Raw genomic sequence first — 500 nt, 5'->3', positions numbered from 1 at the left:
CGTGGCTCTGCTGAACCTCCCAGCTCTGTGTCCTCTACCTCACACCCAGTTTTCCCAGGAAGCTACTAGAACAGAGCCAGAGAAGCCCTACTCTGCAAGGCCCAGAGGGGGCACTGCAAAGCAACTCACCATGTAGTTCAGATCAATGAAGGGATCGTTAATGGCCACCACTTGGACTTTGCCAGAGAGCACAGCAGCCCGGGTGACCAGGCGGCCAATACGGCCAAATCTGGGGGGAGAGAGACACAGATGAGATAAAGTAACAGGGAACCTGCCGGCCGGGGCATGGCCTGCTGTCTTCCCTGGGGATGATCCACTGCTCCCTGCCCTGCAGGGCAGCTGGAAGACAGGCAGCAGTGTCCAAAGGCCGATGCACCTCGGTTAAAGATTAAAAGCGACCCCCGCGCCAAAAAGGTCAAGCGCTAAATTTACTGAGGGCCCCGGGGATCCGGTTACTCCTCGGCCCAGCGGGATAAGTCACATTCCCAGGGTCACCACCG

General features: G+C 58.0%; 1 protein-coding gene across 1 annotated transcript in view; it reads right to left on the bottom strand.

Annotated features, from left to right (window-relative positions):
• GAPDH (glyceraldehyde-3-phosphate dehydrogenase) overlaps window positions 1-229 on the bottom strand; it is a gene marked incomplete at its 5' end in the record, with an annotated part of 2,808 nt that extends 2,579 nt beyond the window's left edge. The window contains one exon of the mRNA XM_010011655.1: window positions 130-229. Coding sequence (XP_010009957.1) covers window positions 130-229 — 100 coding nt within the window. The remainder of the gene's footprint in view (window positions 1-129) is intronic.
• Between the last annotated feature and the right edge of the window lie 271 nt (window positions 230-500).

This window comes from Nestor notabilis, unplaced genomic scaffold, assembly GCF_000696875.1.
Source record: "Nestor notabilis isolate BGI_N333 unplaced genomic scaffold, ASM69687v1 scaffold15993, whole genome shotgun sequence".
NCBI lineage: Eukaryota > Metazoa > Chordata > Aves > Psittaciformes > Psittacidae > Nestor > Nestor notabilis.
The sequence above is the reverse complement of the archived record's forward strand: the minus strand, read 5'-3'. Positions and strand labels throughout refer to the sequence as shown.